Source organism: Lotus japonicus, chromosome 1 (assembly GCF_012489685.1).
Source record: "Lotus japonicus ecotype B-129 chromosome 1, LjGifu_v1.2".
Lineage (NCBI taxonomy): Eukaryota > Viridiplantae > Streptophyta > Magnoliopsida > Fabales > Fabaceae > Lotus > Lotus japonicus.
In genome coordinates, this window is record NC_080041.1 from 79920482 (window position 1) to 79935330 (window position 14849).

A 14849-nucleotide genomic window follows, 5' to 3' on the forward strand; every position below is an offset into this window, starting at 1 on the left:
GTAGCATATTACAGAGATGATATATAAGAGACAGTAAGAACACTCAGCAAATGTCATCACTCAGTTAGCAATTTTCACGCTAAACTAGTATTACTGTACAAACACTGTCCATTTTGCAGAAATTACCTACGGCATCAAAGAGCCTTATATGATAGTAGCTGATAGTTAATAGGTTTTCTCAAATACATAATATCCTCAGATCCCTAGCCAATAGTTAGAATGTGATTCACAACAAAGGATCGGTCATCATCTTACCTATATTACGTCTAAGTAATCATAGCCATTACAGAATACAGAATACAGAGTAAAAGAAACCCAACATATTAAATGATTGCAACTCAATGAAGCTAAAATTACACACGTGCTGTGTTGACATCTTATATAAAACACAGCATCAGCAAAATACTGAAAATATATCTCTTAACTAACAGGCAAAGTAATATCAGTATCTGTACATTACTACAGACAAGTTGCCCCATTCCCTTGAGTAACATGTTGCAAAGCAACCCCTACCTAAATGTCAATAGCAACCATCCTAAGTTTAAAATCAAACTGGTTGGCAAAAGTCAAACTCTCCGTAACACCCAGCAACCATCCTAAGGTAGCCTATTTTTGCTTAATGTATGCATCTATTTTACTGAACCATTGTTGGGATCAATACTGCACAACCACTGCAGTGTTTTTTCAGGGTTGATATGAACGCACCATATTCTTTGTGTAAATTACATTCAGTCTCCAATGTTAAAAAATGCTGAAAGACATATATGATAGAGATGACTCCCTGAAGATGCTTGCCACCAGAAACTTCACCCACTTGCTTGATCACCACCACTATCCATCCGCTGCAAACAACAAACAGAAGAAATGTGTTTAAATATTTACATATTGAAAAATATCATGATGATAACTATAAAGTACATTGCAGAAGGAACAGCTTGGACTAGTGCAATTGCTACAAATTCGTAGGCTAATCTGCTAAGGAACTTTGAATTTCACCCTAATCAAGGTTAGAAAACTATGTACATTGCCATGAAGCCACCCTAGAGATGGGCAACAAACTGAGAGATTGAATCATAAACATCCAGTTAGTATAATAAGAAATTTTTAAGGCTTAATTAAATAGCGAAAAATCCATAGAAATCATTAATTTTTCACTAAACAAACACAACATTTAAGATAACAATTTTTTTAGAAAAAACATAAAATATATAGTTAATAGGCCATAAGCCAGGCCAACCTACTAATGGTTGTTTCTTAAACAAAAACAAAAAATTGTTTGCTCTGAAGGCTGGCTCATGGGTTAGTCAGAAATCCCATTTACAGAGCGTAAAAAAGGTGTACTATCCATTTGGGTCCATCCCACCATTTTAGACAGGTTTGGCCATATTGGTATAATAGGCAGAGTCCATATTGCAATCTATTTATTGAACAGGCCAGACTCAGGTTTGGCAAGTTTAATCCAAGCCAGGCTGGTCTTTGCTAACAGATTTAAAAGAAACGAGACCAATGATCATTAGAATGTAAAACGCACCATTCTTTTGCTAACATAAGGTTGTATCTTGATTGGCATCTCTGACTGAGTTTCAACATCTAATAACTTTGGTTTCTCCCTCTCGAATTCTTTTCTGGATTCTCTTCTGCTACCAGATTGCCAGACCCTACCAAAATTAGGAAGCCAGTTGGCATCATATTCATTCCTCACAATCTCTCCCCTCTTTTCCATCTCCATTTCAATCTTTCTCTTTTCTGCCCATGCTGCTCCCACCCTATTTGGATTCAACTTTTTGGACTTCCCAGACTTGTTAGAATGGGAGACAAGGTCTTCTAGAACAGACTTAGAGTGTATCTGAACCTCCTCAGTTCCTTCAAACCATGGCGGAGGTGCTTCAGAATGAACATTTCCACCATTACTTTCAGTACGCACAGAAGGGATTCGGGTCAGCATCTGTGGACCTGAAAATGCAGGAAATCATTACTAGAAAATGCATCATGCACACTAGTTCAGCCCCATACTCAACCTCCGTTAAGCTACCTATGTACAAGTGAGTTATAAACTTATAATGCTATAGTAAAACCTTAAACTTTTTTGTTTTTTGTTGCATTGATATTCTTCTTAAATATTTTGCATGTTAGGTACAACAAATGCAAATGTTCAGTGAATGAACATATTCAATTGGCCCATGCTTCGCAATATAATACTATAATAATATGAACAAAAGAAAAAACAACATATACATAATTATAAATGAATACCCTGCTGACTGCTCTCTCTGGTTACCTTTCTACGATTGTCAAAAACCTGGTACACTCATACAAAATGCAAAACTTTTATCAGTGTAGAAATTACACATCAGATTAGATAGCTATTAAACTAGAGAGTAACATTCAGAAAAATGTTATAAAAAATACATTAGAGATTATAAAAAGTACAAGCATGCATTGTGAGAAGGAAAGTGGCATCCTTGATCATTAAGACATGAAAATTATAGATAACTTAAGGCAAAACTTCAGGTACATTGATCTTGCAAACCGATGAAATCACCGAGTGGAACTCTGAAACTAAAATAGTTACATTCCAATGAGATACAATCAAAGCCTAAGACCAAACACACAGACACGAACTTACCGCTTTATTACGAGAGTGGCCATCACTTGACCATTGTCCAGTATTGCACGGGAGAGAATGGCTCCTATTTTCAACTGAAACACCATAAGCACACAGACGATAAGTCCCAATTTCAACAAATCCAACATGTAAACAATAGTTGTAAAGAATAAAAAATAAGATCAGCAAACCTGCAAAATCCTGCAAAGCAAAAGGATTCCCAGAAGAGCAAGCTTCCGAAGAGTTGCCAATATCTAACTGGCCAATATTGCCGACTCCAGATAGTCCTGAAGAGGATACCTGATACTCATTCGTATAGCTATGTAAAGGCAAAACAACATTCGAAGGATACGATTTCACAGAATTGGAGTAAACATTTTCAAAACTATCAATATTTCCATTGTTGAATTGGATATCACTTGATGGTCCAGCAGAAACCGCTCCACAACAACTTCCCTCGCTCGGCAATGCAGCTTCATTTTCTCTTGCCATGCACTTCTTCTCCCACTGCAATCACAAAGAAAGCACAAATTATCAACAATTACATTCCAAATCATGAGATTTTGATGATTTCCCTAAAGCTCAGCATGTAAATCACCTTAGCTAAATCATCATCAGAAAACATGTACTTATCCAACTGATCCATGGCACCACCGTTTTTCCAGAAGAAATGCTTCAAATTCTTCACATGTTCAACACTTGCCAGGTGATGAATAGCATTAGCACTGCCAACATTAATTATCAGAAACTCTTCAATTTTGAAACCTTGACTAACAATTTGAAAATTCGAAAACGAGAAATCGATACCAGGCAAAGGAACTAGAGAGCTCGTCGATGTTTTGGTCGCAGAAAACGCACCAGAAGCTGTTGCGAGAAGCGAGATTGGGAGCGAGAGCGATAGGGTTTGTGAGGAAGAAGCGGACATCGGAGAGTTTGTTACGGAAGCGAGAGAGGAAGGTGGGGAGGGAGTTCTTGTGGTTAGGGAAGTACTTGTGGCGGAGGCCTTGGTCGTGGTTTAGGTTGCAGACTTTGCAGAACTCAAACTCGCTTTTCTTCTTCGTTCCCTTTGCTTTGTTCTTCTCAGATTGTTGCGCCATTGAATCATCGACGATCACGGAAAGGGTGCGGTGAATGTGGTGGCTGCCTAGTGCGTCACCGTAGTCGACGTGCGTATGACCGTCGCGTCGTTGGCTGGCTGCGGTGGTGTGGAGAGGGAGTATCGGAGGAGTGGGGCAAGAGTTTGCATATGGTGGAGTTAATAGCTTGCAAAACTAAGTATCAACTTTTATTGGTAATTTTTGAAAATAAGTTGAAAGCAATTGTTTTTTTTTTTTTACACCCGAAAATTAATAGAAGCAAAACAACAAAAGAAAGAAAGCAAGGGGACTTACTCCAACTCCGGAGGGGCAGCAACAATTTCCTTGACACCGGTGACCTGAGAGAAAGCTCCATGACGAGCAAGTCAATCAGCTGAACCATTACCCTCCTTGTTAATCCAATTCATATTACACTGTCAATTCTTGTTAAGGAGCTCTCAGATCGCTCCCAAAACATCAGCATGATCATGCAGCCGCCAACGATCACCATCTCTCAACACCGTAATCAGACCCGCGCAATCCACTTCACACAAAACCCGCCGGTGACCATGGTTCCAAGTCATAACCAACCCATCCTGAAGCGCTAAGGCCTCTGCGAGGAAAGGATTACCGTTGCTGCCATGGCTCGCAAAGCCAAGGATCCAATATGACCATAGCAATCGCGCAGCAGCCCGCCTCCACCCTTACGGTGGTCCACATCAAGGTAGCTTCCGTCGGTGTCTAAATCATAAGAAATTTATATAAACTTTTTCAAATATTTGCACTAAACTCAAATAATTTTTTCTATAACATGAGTTTATTGGCTACTTAGTTTTTTTATGATAGAACATGTCTTTAAGAAGGTTAATAGGCTAGAATAAAGTCTATGACAAGTAATAAGTCAGATTCAGACATTAACATTTTTAAGCAGTACATGGCTATTCATGCAAAACTCAACTCAGGTCAAGCTTACCCATAAGTTACTGTTGAAGTGGTTCATCGATGATCAACTATTAATAATCGTTGATATAATGATTTTTAAGCAATAATTATGAATAAACGAATATTAAAATACGACCACTAATTATATATTGTTCTTGTTAACCCAGATAGCCGCTCAAACTCACACAACTTTTTTTGTTGGCCCAAAATGCACACAACCAAGTGAACATCAAGCTAGTCGACCATGATGACCAAGATAAAGTCTTAACTCGTCCAACCAACTAGCCTAACAAATGTTAAGGTGTAGAGTTAATGATTCAATATGTATCTCGTAAACTACTTATAATAACTAGACAAGGTTAAACACTTTCATAATCATTCATATCAAATTCTATAAATACATGTTTGATCATTTTATAGTATTGTTCTTCTAAGTTTTGGAGCTATATTTTTAAAAGCGAGCGCTTTTTGCATATACATTACAACCATGAACTTTCACTACCACACTACACTCTCCACCTCATTCACCTCTATGCACCATCACATCTCAGACAAATGTACATCTCTCTGTGAGAAACTTATAAATCAATTCTTATGGTTGGAACACATCACATGCAACATTATAATAGAGATTCACCTCAAAACAACATTCTTTTAGAACGTCTCAATCAAAACATGTTAAAGATCGTACTCCTCAAGAACAAATTGGAATGAGATGTAACATGTGACTGAAAATTGGCTCGAAAACTGGCTCGAGGGGCACGGGAGAGGATCCGTACCCTGTTTTAATTCAGTTCCTTACTTTGGTGAGGTGTTTAAGTTTAACCATTCATTATCTTTCTTTTCAACTTCTGATATATATTTTTCTTTCTTAATAATGATATTTTAGTTATCTAAAAAATAAATAACAACTTATATTTTCATTGGCGACTCAAATGAATGAACACTAATAAAGACAAATCACAATGTAAGACCTTAATATAATGTATAAGAAGAATCGGAGGGTAGAAACAAAATTTTCACAAATCAATTTATATTAGTTATTGTATAATAATAACATTTATTTTTGAAACATTTTAGATGCATAAATTTGTATCGAATAGTAATGCTAGCAACACAATAGCACTCTTTGCAAGACACTCTTATTGGTTGGAATTTAAAAGACTCTAACCAAATATGATTTAATGGATCAAAAAATTTAAGCTAAAGAGTGTGTTTGAAAATGAGTGTCAAAGAGAGTGCTGCTAAAATTTCAATATCTATAATTAAATTAAATACGTCACAAACAGCAAGATTATGTTCTGTGTAAATTGTAATCCTCAACGTCAAAACATCAAAGATGCAGAAATGATATTCAACAAGATTCGGTGGAGAAAAAAAAGCCCATGCCAAAACAATTTTAACATGTGAATTGAGCAACACCTGTCCTTAAAAGTACAAATCCAGCTGGGATATATATATGAACATCATTCTGAATGATACAATGTGTATAACTCAAAGCAACAATCTACACTCAATCAGCAAAACTGTCAAGTAAAACAGAGGAATCCAGGTTAAAGTAAACGGGTTTGCCTGAACAGTTTAAACTCAAAAGGGATTTTTAGTAAGTAATTTGAAAAAACTATACTTGACACTATGCAGAATTAAGGGCTTCAAGTTGCTTTTGCAGAGCATCAAGGTCATCATCATCAGTTACAGGAGCTTCAGAAGTATCCAGGCTCGGAGACTCATCCGCACTAGGAAATTCACGAGTGAGACCTTCAGGTAGGACATCTGTGTAGAATTTGAGATGAGGTTTTAAATACTAATTGAAAATGAAAAATAGAATAAAATAAATCTAGAACCTTTCAACAAGAAAGGCAAAAGTTTTTCCAACCAATATTATCATTAAAAATAAAGCAGATTCATGACAGACACATGAACCAGAAACATGAATAGCGGATAGTAACTTTTGCTTATGCAATAAAGGTGCGAGAAGCAAGATAAAAGGAGATGGACAAAAAAATCCTTTGCCAACCGCTCGAAACATACTGGGAAACCAAAATCAGCATTCAGAAGCCTTATACTCACGAATCCATAAACCATTTCAGATATTCAGTACTTCAGTTCACTTGTACAACAAGACAAACTCATTGAACTTATAAATAAGAAACACAATAACATTATTAAGTACATACCTGAGCTTTTGGTATCAACACCTTCCGGCTCATTGTCATCAACGACACTGAAAGTTTAGTAAAGACATCACCAGTTAATGTGAAGTCTAACATTGAAAGGAAATAGAACTCTTTGACATTACATGGTCACCCCATTAATGGTTATATTCAAGTGCATCTATAAAAGGTCATTATGCACCTTATATTCCACTCATTATCCTCATGAAGGGGACCTTCCTCAACTGATTGTGGTTCAGCCTCCAATTTTGCTTTTGCAGCAGCATCTCTTGCTGGCTCTGCAAGAATGTACTCTTCCTGCATAACATTTAAAGTTCAATAATCAGACAGAATGGTACATGGCTTTATTCATAAAATCAAATTTGTGTAACAAGGGCTTGACTAAAAAATCTCTACCTGTCTCTTTAAGCAAGCTGCATTTGAACATTGAGGGTTTGGCTTCATTTGCATAGTGGGGAAAAAATCCTTAAGGGAGTTATATCCCTACATAAAAGAAACAAAAACAGGGATTTCAGCATAAGGCCAGCACATTCCTAAGAATGACAGACTGTTCTGTACAGTGGCCTCATGATATTCATCTTGGAAGAATAAATTTCTTAATTTTCAAACAAAAATGGGAATCATTTACAGCAACCTAAAGAAAAAGATAACAGGTGCAGTACTTACCAAATAAGGAGAGACTTGACCAAAACCTAACAAGAATTTTAGCGTGTTTTGAACTAGAAGCCCAGCAACAACCCCCTGGAAGCCAAACAAATATTTCTAGATCAAAAAAAAATGAACGAATAGAAAGCATTCTACTCAGTCTCAAGTCTCAACAATAAAGAGATAATAGTTAAGCCACTTAAATAATAGAAAACATCATATAAGTGTATAATTAAAAGGAAATAGTTCTGTCTAACTGTCTTCCTATGAGTATAAGCCACCAGATTAGAGTATAATAAGATGAAAAGCATCCGAATATTTAAATTTTCACTATAATGAAGAAAAGCAGCCAATGAAAGAGATGAAGTATTATAATTTACCATGGTGGTTGGTAAAGATGCAGCACAGACCCCTTCACGCTTGAGTGTACGTTCATCTATACCAGAAGCTACAACCTAAGAGGAAAAAGATAATTGTATTGTATGCTTCACATGTTTGTACATACTGCATAACAGTTACCTATTTTCTGTAAGTTGGGTGTAGTAGTATCTATCAACAAATACAGTTATACTTACATAGTCTTCTACTAAAATATGACAATAATATAGTCCACATATGGACAAAAATCTGGACTTTGACAACTTATCACCAGGTTAATTAAATTCAATCCTTTGAGGCAATCTATTTTCCCATGAGAATAATACGCAATTTCAAATAAAGAACATACTTACCAAAGGAGGTGCACATGCAAAACACGCAGTTTCACCAGGAATAAGTAATTGAATATGACCAGAAACAGCATCCTCAGAAACACCTATTAAAATCTTATTTGTATGAGTTTCCACACAAAGTATATTGTTCATGCATCTAAACATGTAAAATTACTACATCGATTGAATTGGCCAATGCATCATGCGAGCGAAATAAACACCTAGGATTCACTTTGTATTTGATAAATAATGAATCAAAAGATTGTATTGAATGGTCAATTATGATTTTAAAAAAATGCCAACCAAATTTACACAGTTGCATCGACTTGTCAAGGTCTGAATACTTTCGTAGTGGCAAAACACATATGTCAAGGACAGCTTTATTTACATTTTGGAATGCCTTACAAAAGCGTGTCTATTCTAGTTTTCTGAGTGACATAGATTCACAATTTTTTTCATATTACTATTTTACATAGTACATCAACAAAGATGGTTAAGAGCTGATTCTGAACATTTTATCTTTTCTTCAGATATAAAATTTTAAGATTTTTATCACCCTCAAGATAAGAATGCTAACCTGATTCCAACCATGTCTGGCTCAGTTCATTACAAGCCTGCAGTGTGTATAGATGTCAGTTACACACAAGAACCCCTGAGCTGCATTAAAATGAAGAGAATTTGACAATTTAAATTTTGCTAAATTAAAAATACCTGGTTAACGGCCATTCTTGCTTCATAATTATCCACACAGCTTAAGACAAGATCCACACCAGTACCTTCTTTACTGGGGCAAAATGACTTATTATTCAAAGATGACACAAAGGTTTCAAAGCCATCAACTGTTGTGATATTCAATGTATAGCTCTAAACGAAAATAAAATATATTAGAAAGGGAAAAGGGCTAGATTCATCTTTATAACATGATACATGGAATGAGCCACAGAGGATGCAAACTTAAAAAACACTTACCTCAAGCACCACGTCAGGGTTTATATCTGAAAGAGTTTGTACAGCTGCATCTGTCTTAGTCATGCCAACCTAGAAAGCCAAAACACATTAGTTCATGGCATGGATGAAGAGAACTTCTGGAAGTTTTGTAAGTAAATTATATGATACAGTCTGCAATAAGTCCAACAATTAGCGGCCATCATCAAATTTTTAAATAGCAATTTTCTCTAGATTCTAGAAACTACAAAGAGAAAATTCCTGTTAAAATATATACATAGGACTACCCCTTATATTTGAATAGCATATAGTTTAGAAATGATAATAATAAACATATTAAACTCTAAATACAAGAAAATGGAGATTGGGGACTTGCCTGATCTGGACGAAAGAAGAGTCTATTCATATTTGCAAGCTCCACTTTGTCATAATCATACAACAAAAGTCGACCTATACCACATCTAGTTAGCATCTCAGCTGCAACGCTTCCCACACCACCTACTCCCTGTGATTATGTAAAAAATAATCAAAATGCAGTACAGACAATTCCAAATAATAACATGGATATTATTTTTTGAAAAAGAATTCTCCATTTTCTATGTTCATGACCGAAAAGACAATGAGGTATCCTAGGTCTTTTATAAACTACTACATAAAGGCCAAAGAAACAATTCGCACAAATTATCTTAATAGTTTTAGCACTGCACTCATCTGGCATCGTGATCCGTTAAAAAAATTATTGGAGTGGCGCCTATCGTGGAGAAGCTTACGAAAAACCAGTTAAGGCGGTATGGACATGTACAAAGAATACCTATGGAGGCACCAGTGAGAAGGGTTGATAACATAGTTTTTAGTCCTGTGAAGATGGATAGAGGGAGACCAAAAAGAACACGGGAAGATATTGTTAAAGATGATCTCATGATCAATAATATCCCTCATATTTATTTTTTGATCGAGCTCAATGGAGTAGTGTGATCCATATAGCCGACCTCACTTAGTGGGATAAGGCTTTTGTTGTTGTAGTTGTTGTTGTTGTTTTAGTATTGCACTCCTTACCCTAAACACTAAATTTAGGTTGGAGTGGCCATGAAGACGATTAAGGTCTTAAGGAGTATAAATCCAGACAGAGCTTGATAGTGATTCCATCTCTCTCGTCAAACGTCTCAAGTAAATAATTGCCAAACCTAATTGCTCTAAAATTTCTCCTATAATTTGACATATCCTATTGTTTCAAAAATTTGCAACATACTCATATCTATACTGTGCCGTATCTAAGCTTCTTAGGTGAGTAGTTTACAAGCATGTCATATATAACAAAATTTCATTATAAAGCAGCAATAAACAGGCAAGAAGAGATTAATACAGAGTACAGACAACTATGGCAATGGAGAAATCCCGTATCCGTTCATAGTTCTCCACAATACCCATTCTCTGAAGCGCCATGAGCCGACTGTACGGATTGCTATCCACCACCTCAGAACTCATATCCTGGCAATAACAACACAGTAGAGCAGAACAATTCAGTAAAAAATTCAAAACAGAAATGCATTGAATTGAACAGATGAATGCTCCACCACCACCACAAGCATGCAACTACCTCAACTTTGGGGCGTCGAACAGGTCCAGACCTAGCCACATTAGCGAGATTCTCAACGCGCGATTGAATCTTCAAACCAACAAAATTGAGATCAAGTCAATGCAGAGTATGAAGATGATGATTGATGCACGATAACAGCATTGATTTGAGGAATTGAGTACCTGATCGAGCGAAGCGCGGAGAGAGGATGGATCGGAATGATCGAGAGATTGAAGATCGGCGAGCAATTGATCGAGCTCGATCTCCATCTCTCTGTGTGATTGTTTGGGATCTCAAACGAAATTGGAATTTGGTGAAATGTGAAATTGAAGGTAACGTTCAGTGGCTTTGGTGGTGGTAGATCCGCTTCCTTCAGTTTGGTTTACGGCTACTGAAACCACTGGTACACCGGTTTGTTTTGGTTCTCTGCTCGTTCCAAATCCCGGGTCGGGTTATGTTTGAATGGGCCAGGCTCATTCTGATTTGATCTTATCCAAGAAAAAAGTGTGGAGTAATGTGTTACAACTTACAAAAAAAAATGGATACAAAAATGTAAGACTTGTTAATAATATTACAAAAATAACTAAGAGAGAAGAAAAAAAAAATGGGTTGCCACACCTAGCTGTCTACCTAGATTTAAGCCTCTCCACCCAAGAGTGTGTATTTGAAGCACCTGCAAACAAAAATTTGAAGTTGGCAGACATTCTTACTTAGGAAGATCTCATGGCGCTTCAGCATGTTGTTGAAGTGAGTCTCTATCAGCCTTCACATAAATAATAGAGGAGACAAACCTCCCGACCTAGATCCCCCAATATGGCATTGACACCTGTTTGAATGTGTCTCTACGACTCTACGAGCCCTACTATTTTTCTTAAAAACAAATACTAGCTAACACATAAGGAAAACACTAAAAATTCAGCCCTAATACGTAAACCCCAATAATTTTGCCATCCAAAATACCTACATGTTTAGCAAGGGTGTTTAACCGTCACTAAACGCATAGAGTGACAAAAAATGCTTAGTAAGGATTTAAAACATCCACAAAACATCAATTTTTTGGTGGCTTGTGTAGCACTTCCAAACCGCCAGAAAATGTTTTTTTTCTTCTTCTTATTTTAGATGCTATGCAGATTATGACGGGAAAAAATGCCACATTATTTTTTTTTTTTGAAAAATAAAGGATTGTATATTATTATCCACAAAAAACACCCATAAGGACAAACCCTTATGGAGCAAGGAAAAGCCCAATAAAAAGCGAGGCACCCCGACAAGCATACAAAAACCCCAAAAAGCCGAAAAACCCCCATCCAAGACAAAAGCAAGGACACCCTAGGACTAACCAACAACACCCGAGAGACACAAACAAAAAATCAAGTTTTGAAGTGTTCTTCATAAACCTTCTCCAACCCTCGAATAGCTTCAAAATCGCTTCCCTCAAACTCTAACCCCAAGACTTTTCCAACAAGCCACGTCTTTTTCGACCGCGTGAAGTAACGCCCACCACTACCATGATCCGCACCCGACAACGACAAGGGAGAAGAAGAGAGAGCTACCTCAAGATCACCCCGACCCTCCTCACACGCCGAGGGCCGAGCACAGTTCCTCCGGCAAGCAGGGGGATCCTTTTTAGGACGCCCGCGCCGGCGTGATCGAAGATCAGGAACCACCACAGCAAGCCCCTCCTCAAACGCAGAATCAACGTCCTCTGCTCCCCCAGCAACCAAAACCGGGGGGAGAGGTGGCACCGACAAAGACAGCGTCTGAAGCGAAAGATCAGGTTCTGACAAAGTCCTTGAACCCACACTCGCCGACAGAAGAGAGGGAGCAGCAAGCAAGTAGGAGTGAGGCCCATTACAAACTTGAAAGATTCTGCTCCATCTTCCATCCGAAGGACCAGGGAGAAGAAGAGAAAAAAGACCATTCTCCCAAATCCCCTGCAAAGCTGCAATTAAACCACCTCTGTACCAGCTCCCCTTCCTAACCGAAGCCAGAACCATACCATCTTGCCCACCAACATCTCCCCCTTTAGGACCACATACATCACCGCTCAAGCCAAACCCTGAACCCAAAATCTCAGGAAAGAGAAACTGATCTGGAACTCTGTAAACCTCAGCACCCAAGCCTCCATAGCCATCAAGCATCCTCTCCTCATCCTCAGAAAAAGAAGACAGGCAGCAAGCCTTCCTACGCCCCAGGACAACATCACGCTAGGAAAATAGGGAAGGAAGAGAGTTACCTGTCTTACCTTGAAGCACCGCAGAAGGGGGCTGCTTCCCCTGTTCAGAAATCATTTGAAACCCCCCTCCAGAAACGCACGAACCAGAAACAACTGCCCGAGGAAACCTGGCCATGGAAACCGAAAGAGGAACATTGCCCAATTTATACCCATCAAGCCCCTGAATCGCCTTCAACGCCTGCTCTCGAATCCCATACCGAACAAAACCAAAGCGAAAAACCCTCCCCACCTTTCTTTGTCGCTGAACGAAGAGATTGACAACTTCACCGAACTTCGAACAGATATCGCGGAGCTGGAGATAGCCGATTTTCTCCCCAATCCCATCGATGAAGACCGAGAAGCACTTCCTCCCTCTACCGTGCCTTCTGTCCGCTCCACCATCAGCTTCACCGTCTAGCTCTCCTCCTTCAACCTCTCCGTCCACGTTGCCCTCGCCGTGAGCCGCCGTCAAGCCTTTCCGATTTGCCGCCGCCGCCCTCGAAGAACCTGGCCTAGGAACCCTAGCAGAGGAGTTCCAACGCATAATAGATGATTTTTAATGTTAGTGAGCGTAAAAATGCCACATTATACTGATGTAGATTGGCGGTCGGTAACCTCTGTATGTACAATAATCATCATTGCTAAAAATTACAATACAAAACACAAGAACTAATAGTCATCGACATCGCTTACTATCTCTCATGTCGTCAAATAACAAAGTTAGTTTTATTTAAATGGCTTAATTTCACTTTTGGTCCCTCACATTTGCCTTTTGTGCGATTATCGTCCCTAAAGTAAGAAAATAGCAAAAAACGTCCCTCACTTTGTCAAACGACAGCACTTTTGGTCCTTCATCCCTATGCTGTCGAAAAACTAACGTTTTCTGTCAAATATTTAACAGTTTTCTGAAGAAAAAAAATTAATAAAAAATAGAAAAATGAAAAACCCATAAAATTTATGATGTTCTTCATCTTCTTCAATTATTTTCCAGAAAAAATAAGAGCAAACTCATCATCAACAACAAGCCACCAAAACATTAGCCTTTCCCCTTCAACAAACCAGCAAAACACATGAATTGAGATCCTTCTCCACCAAAACATTATCCTTTCCCCTCCACCAAACCAGAAAAAGCATGAATCGAGATCACTCTCCAGCCCCAACACCTTTAACCCCACCTCTTTAGCACTGGTTAGATCTGAGTATGAGACAGAGATTGGGTCTGGGTTTGCGTAGAAGTGAACTAGACTTTATTCCCGCTTGTGATTGTGAGCACTACACAGAAGAACCATGGTTGAATCGAAAACCCCATTCTCTACCTCGATTTCCCTCGGGTTCTTCCTCTTTTCTACTTGCCCTTTTTTCATTTCTCTTCAATTTTAGGGGGAGAAGGGTGCTTGGTTCATGGGTTTGCTCAGCTTTTTAGGGATGCTAAGAATTGGGGTTCTTCTTCACCCACTTGGATCTGGAACCTGAAAGAGGTTATCGTTGTTTTTAGATCTGTGACATGTAGTAAGCAAGACTGAAGGTTATAAGGATCATGGATTTGGAATCAAACACCCCTTTCTACCAAATTTTGTTCTATCAAGCCTTCTCATTGCATATCCAGCATTACGTTCCTCTTACATGATCCATCATGTTTTTGTTGCAATTTAAATGAGTGTTAATAGATTAATGAGTTGATTCAGAAATTGGGTTTCAATGTTTTGAGTTTTGATGGTGTTGAAGCCTGAAGGTGAACGAAGACGATTGAAAAAATAAGTTTTTTTTTAATTTTTTTTCAAAAATCGTTAAAATTTGGACATAATAGGGGTGAAGGACCAAAAGTGCTGTCGTTTGACAAAGTGAGGGACGTTTTTTGCTATTTTTTTACTTTAGGGACGATAACCGCACAAAAGGCAAACGTGAGGGACCAAAAGTGCAATTAAGCCTATTTAAATTGGTTTTGTGAGATCAACCATGAT

General features: G+C 38.1%; 2 protein-coding genes across 3 annotated transcripts; both read right to left on the reverse strand.

Annotated features, from left to right (window-relative positions):
- Positions 1–323: 323 nt before the first annotated feature.
- Positions 324–3891, reverse strand: LOC130717832 (TITAN-like protein). Its single transcript, XM_057568210.1, has 7 exons — positions 3413–3891; positions 3204–3330; positions 2797–3112; positions 2627–2700; positions 2254–2299; positions 1532–1953; positions 324–842 (listed from the first exon to the last, which is right to left on the reverse strand). The coding sequence occupies exons 1-7, from the start codon at positions 3700–3702 to the stop codon at positions 807–809; spliced, it is 1311 nt and encodes a 436-aa protein (XP_057424193.1). The 5' UTR covers positions 3703–3891; the 3' UTR covers positions 324–806.
- Positions 3892–6051: 2160 nt separating this feature from the next.
- Positions 6052–11076, reverse strand: LOC130717848 (ubiquitin-like modifier-activating enzyme 5). 2 transcript variants are annotated; one of them, XM_057568234.1, is made up of 15 exons: positions 10856–11076; positions 10695–10763; positions 10472–10585; positions 9474–9602; positions 9122–9190; positions 8864–9016; positions 8730–8766; positions 8174–8256; positions 7823–7897; positions 7464–7538; positions 7194–7280; positions 6979–7094; positions 6801–6847; positions 6251–6396; positions 6052–6149 (listed from the first exon to the last, which is right to left on the reverse strand). In XM_057568234.1, exons 1-14 carry the CDS (start codon positions 10940–10942, stop codon positions 6257–6259), a joined length of 1281 nt encoding a protein of 426 aa, XP_057424217.1. In that variant the 5' UTR covers positions 10943–11076; the 3' UTR covers positions 6052–6149; positions 6251–6256. The 2 variants fall into 2 exon arrangements, with proteins under 2 accessions (XP_057424217.1, XP_057424211.1); XM_057568228.1 differs by having other exon boundaries at positions 6052–6396; positions 10856–11075.
- Between the last annotated feature and the right edge of the window lie 3773 nt (positions 11077–14849).

Bases quoted from the DNA above. Each gene is read 5' to 3' on its own strand.
- LOC130717832 (XM_057568210.1), bottom strand. From the start codon at position 3,702: ATGGCGCAACAATCTGAGAAGAACAAAGCAAAGGGAACGAAGAAGAAA. The intron at 3,113-3,203 runs GTGATTTACATG...TTGTGATTGCAG, and splicing joins CTGATGATGATTTAGCTAAG to TGGGAGAAGAAGTGCATGGC. The intron at 2,300-2,626 runs GTAAGTTCGTGT...TGAGTGTACCAG, and splicing joins GCCACTCTCGTAATAAAGCG to GTTTTTGACAATCGTAGAAA.
- LOC130717848 (XM_057568234.1), bottom strand. From the start codon at position 10,942: ATGGAGATCGAGCTCGATCAATTGCTCGCCGATCTTCAATCTCTCGAT. The intron at 8,767-8,863 runs GTATTTTTAATT...TACACACTGCAG, and splicing joins CAAGAATGGCCGTTAACCAG to GCTTGTAATGAACTGAGCCA. The intron at 6,397-6,800 runs GTATGTACTTAA...AATTCTACACAG, and splicing joins TGTTGATACCAAAAGCTCAG to ATGTCCTACCTGAAGGTCTC.